This window comes from Montipora foliosa, chromosome 12 (assembly GCF_036669935.1).
Source record: "Montipora foliosa isolate CH-2021 chromosome 12, ASM3666993v2, whole genome shotgun sequence".
Lineage (NCBI taxonomy): Eukaryota > Metazoa > Cnidaria > Anthozoa > Scleractinia > Acroporidae > Montipora > Montipora foliosa.
This window is the reverse complement of record NC_090880.1, coordinates 32533549-32538548: the sequence shown is the minus strand read 5'-3', so window position 1 is coordinate 32538548 and position 5000 is coordinate 32533549. Positions and strand designations below refer to the sequence as shown.

Below are 5000 nucleotides of genomic sequence, written 5' to 3'. Positions count from 1 at the left end.
ATTGCGAGTTGAGAACTGAGAGCATTTTCTCCACAAATCTTTCAGGAAGTGACGACAGAGTGGCTCAGTGGTGCGTGACTTTACCATGTCACGCTAAGATGCTGCCAATGTGAGAGATATGGCGGCTGGTGGCGTACCCGAACTTGGGGGATACGAATACGAATTTATCGGCGTAATTCCTGACGATTGGGAATGTCTTGTATGCCAGTTACCGCTTAAAGATCCCGTTCAGATCGAGAGATGTGGTCACAGACTCTGCGAGATCTGTGTTGGAACAATATTAAGGTGAGACTGCTACTGGGGCAAATCATTGCTTCGTCGAAGATTTGACTTACTTAGCAAATCTGCCGACTTCCTGTACGATGAGGATTCCACAATCTTGACTAATTTTCGTATTCATTCGTTGGTGATGAAGGAAGGTGGCTCATTCTACATGTATGCGACAATTATCAAAAAAAATGTATTTCTGAATTAGTTTTTGAACGTAATGCGACTTATGGATTGTTGAGAACCCGGTAGAAAACGGCATGTTACTGGATATTAGCTCGCCATTTGAACTTACTCATCACTTTTTCGATGACACAGAGTTAATGTTCGATTTTGTTTATCTAATAGACCACTTTCGATATATTATCTCGAGGCTATGGGGAATAAACTCATACAATCCTTCTATTTATTTCCCAGAGCCTCGAGATGATGTCGTTTGTTTAGGACTGAATTTTAACATATTGAAATTGGCTATGACAGATGTATTAAATAAAGAACTTTAGAAACTGATGAAGACTACGTACTTGATTGACTAGGGAGAGTTGCTTGTAAACTAAGGAAGTTTGTTTCATGTATCCAGAATCAGAAGACCGTTCTTGATTGAATGGCTTAACTCAGTGTCAATTTTTCCTCGTTGGCAAAGTGAAAGTAGACTTAAAAAAGGCAAAGCCACTGAACCGAATCATGCAAGTTGGTTAACGTAAGGAGGCTTTGCTGAAGCTGTGTCACAAGGAAGAATTTAATATTCTTAGTATTATCATGTTAAGGAAAATTTTGCTGGAAGAAGCAAGGAAAATTTTGCTGGAATTTTGCCAGTTTTGTTTCAAAACCGTTGTTTCTGTGCTTCATAACTTTGCCATACAGTGAACTATTGCAAATCTTAAAAGAAGATAATTAATTAACATGGATCAGCTTTGCATTAATAACTAACCATGGACAAGACGAAGTACTAACTAGGTCATGAAAAGTCTGGTGTCTTCAAGTTGTAAATTATCCATGTTTATTATTCTTGCCTCAAAACAGGGGCATTAGGGATCTTAACGCCCAGTAATACTGGCAACATTTTTCATGCAACTTGTAGTGTAACAATGTTGCTTTGCAAGTTGAGATTGTTTGTTGCACATGTTACCACATTTTTGTGCGACAAATTTTCATGTTGCAAAAAGTAAAAGCGGTGGGTAATAGGCGCACCAAACCATCTCAACTTGCAACGCAACCTTGTTGCGCTACAAGTTGAACAAAACATGTTGCCCGTATTACTTGGCCATTAAAGTTGACAGATTTAGTCTTTAACAGATTCAGACCCCAAAATAACATACTAGCATATCATAGCCTCGTCTCAACACAACAAAATTTTAAGGAATCGAGAAATTGTAATTTAAGTAACAATTAAGTAACTTATTCTGTTTAGATCTCCATCACCCCAGTGTCCAGCGGACAGGGAGCCAATATCAAGAAACAGGGTACACAATATATAATTTTGTTTCATGTTTTAAATACACATGCTAGGAAAACATTTGCCCAACTTAGGGTTTAGATATAAAAAAAAATCAATAAAAATACAATCTGGAAGGATATGAGACAAGTTTCCTTCTCTTGGGAGCATAAATATTTACAACTCTCTGACTTATAGCAAGGAAAATGAAAGTGAACGTTCTGTGCAGGACTTTTTTTGTCACAGTGAGCATTTCTCCCAAGTTTGTTCTCCTGTGATAATTTTCTTGGGATGTTTTTAGGGTAAGGACAATAGTTGGTTGGAAAGTAAAACATCGGTGTATTCGCATTTTTCAGTAGTTCTTCGACCCTGTATGATAACAAGTGGCAAGTTTAAATGATCCGGCAGAGTGAAGTGTTTCCGTATTACCGTAAGTAATGTTTAAAAAACGAGCAGCAGTGTTTTATTGGGGTTTAAACACATGAGGCGTAGCCGAGTGTTTTTAGACTTGATAAAACATGTGCTGCGAGTTTTTTGAACGGCTTCAAAAACATTCCACAAAGAGCGTGCCTCTCTGGACTCAAAACAATGGTTCAAATTGTGAGAGGTGAATATTAGCATACAAGAAAAATAAGCTATGCCTTATTAGTATTCTTTATACAGTATTCTTTATATAAAGAATACTAACGAGGAGTTAACGAGGAATGTTTTATCAGGATATAAAGCTCATATGCGTGACGTTATATCGGTGTTTTGATAGGCTGTTAGGTCATGAATTATTAATGAGTTTTTAAGTCATCTTCAGGAGGTTTCTCCTTTTAATATCGTGACAACAGCGTGATTGTTACTTCTGTGTTTTAGACATAAACAAATTGGATATTGGCCACGTTCTTTTTGCATGTTTATGGACCGAGACGAAGTCGAGGTCCATAAACACACAAAAAAAGAACGAGGCCAATATCCAGGCCAATAAAGGATTTATTATATGGGATAAAACACCCAAAAAATGATCTTTGATCTTGCGGTACCAAGCAAGAAATCCCAAGCAGGCAGTATAGCTCCATCTTGCCCGCTCGGGTAGCCAATCACAGCGCGGGATTTGGTTCATCTTTCCCGCTCACGGAGCTACAAGTCATAAAATAAAAGAGGTATGGAGAGGCGGCGGTCATTTTTCATTTATTTAAATCTCCATTGTAGATTTTCTCAGATGTTGCCTGCCATCGTAAAATATTAGATGCAAAGGTTAAATGTCCCAACGCTGATTGTTCGTGGACTGGAGAACTCAGAGATGTAAAGGTAGACGTGAGGAGGGATTAAAGAGCTTAAGCATCGACGACGGTAACGGCAACGAGAACGTCGTCGTTAAATGTGAATTCGCGTTATTGTAATCGCTTTGCGACTATTTCAAGCATTTTAACGTGACAAAGGTGTGGCAAAACCTCAAGAACGAAACTTGTATGAACGGCGCATAATTTTAGGGGAGAAAATGAAGATTTATCCTCATTGCGCTGACGTTCTCCCTAGAACCTCAAATTTGGTCATTTCGCGTTGTTGTTTTGCTGACGACGGCAAAGAAATAGACAAAATTGAGCGTGCAAAGCTATTGCTTTTGCTAACTAAATATGCAAATTTGTGACGTTCTCGTTGTGGTCGCCGTTGTCGTTGCTAAAGCGAAACGACGACGGCTACGGCACCGGCAATTCCAGAGCGCGATCATTTTATTGGCTGTCTTTGAACATTTCTGTGCTGTACTCTGCAAAACAACAACGTACGACATTTGACGACAAGTTAAGAATAGAACAGCCAACCTTTTCATCCACCATCTTTACTCTAAAACCGTTCGTAGCATTTCAGTTACAGGATACTTTGTTCACGTGGTACCACGGGGACAATATGGAATAATCGCGAATTACTTGAGATGGTGCATAGAGACTTTCGTTGCCGCAGCCTTCGTCGTGTCTTAAACTGACTCTCTAGTAGTATTTGTCGTGGAACATTGGCAGATTATTTTTGCTCGATTGTCACTCTATTTCTAGGCTGAGCATGCGCCAAGATATTCGACATATTTATTTTCACCGGTTCATCCTTCCTTTTCTATCTTTTGACATGTACAAAGAATTGATGGGCGACTTTTATTCTGTATTCTGTATGTCCAGCATTCCACCATCGCCCCTTAATTTAACTTATAGTAGTCTCAACATCACACGCCGAGCCGGCCATATTTGCTGGAGAGAACAGATCAGACCCCAACAACGGGAGCTCCATGTCACGCTGCTTGAGAACGGTGTTTGGGGGTCTTATGAAGAAGGGTTTTGTATTTGGGCCTGTGATCCCCTCGTTTATTTTAAGACCCTGATTTATCTGCAGAATGGTCCAGAAGTGAGTTTCTTCAAGGGGATAAATTCTTGTTCTTTTCTTTTTCTGATTTTGACAATGAATAGCCTATATGTACTATAATTGGCCGAAATGAAAGTAAGTTGAAAAGCGGCTTTGTCAAATCGCTCACTCGCTGAACCCCCCCACCCCGAACAGTGTTTCGTCCGGCTGGAATTAAATCCGCGCAAGGTGGTCTGATGCTCGACCCAGGACCTGACCGGTCGTTGGTTTGTGCTGTGCTCTTACTAAAGCAGTTCCTTATAATCTTTCCAGAAACACGGAGAGAATTGCTCTTTTCAACTAGTGCAGTGCATTAATTGTGGGTGCCATGAAAAAGTGCTTCGCAAGGATGTTATTAAGCATGTCGAGTCAACTTGCCTCTGGTCCATCATGCAATGCGCGTTCTGTGCTCATCGCTTTCCGAAACTGGAGAAAAAAGTAAGTTGACTATGTTATGCCGGTGCTATGTACTTTCTGATTTGATTTTATGTCAAGGAGAAGCTAAGGTTGACTTTTTTCAGTCTTTCAATGGAAAGTGACCCTCGATGCAGTTTCACTTATGAGTTAGTAGCTACAGATATATGAACAATTTCTTTCAATCAAGCTCATTTTGCTTTTCATTTTTGTTTTTTATTTAGCCACACAACGATTTATGTCCGAGGTTTCCAGTCGAATGTAGCAACAAATGCGGATTAAGAAACATTCCAAGAGAGGAGGTATAGAGGTTTCCTTGATCCTGACAAGTTTCATTGGTCACACTGTCGACTCTCAGTATCGCGCATGCATGATTCTCACTTTACCATCCCTTTTCTGTTTCCTTTCCTTGTCCCTTTCTCGTCACAGCAGCTAATACTCCTGCACACTCAGCATTGACTCAGGGGGAGGCTGTGGGGGAGAATGGAAAGACTCTTTATGCGCGAAA

General features: G+C 40.0%; 1 protein-coding gene across 1 annotated transcript in view; it reads left to right on the top strand.

Annotated features, from left to right (window-relative positions):
* Positions 1-9: 9 nt before the first annotated feature.
* The window catches only part of LOC137979365 (TNF receptor-associated factor 6-like), a 7987-nt gene continuing 2996 nt past the window's right edge, over positions 10-5000 (top strand). Inside the window, exons 1-5 of the mRNA XM_068826605.1 lie at positions 10-285; positions 1679-1730; positions 2900-2998; positions 4352-4516; positions 4717-4794. Coding sequence (XP_068682706.1) covers positions 119-285; positions 1679-1730; positions 2900-2998; positions 4352-4516; positions 4717-4794 — 561 coding nt within the window. The 5' untranslated portion in view covers positions 10-118. The remainder of the gene's footprint in view (positions 286-1678; positions 1731-2899; positions 2999-4351; positions 4517-4716; positions 4795-5000) is intronic.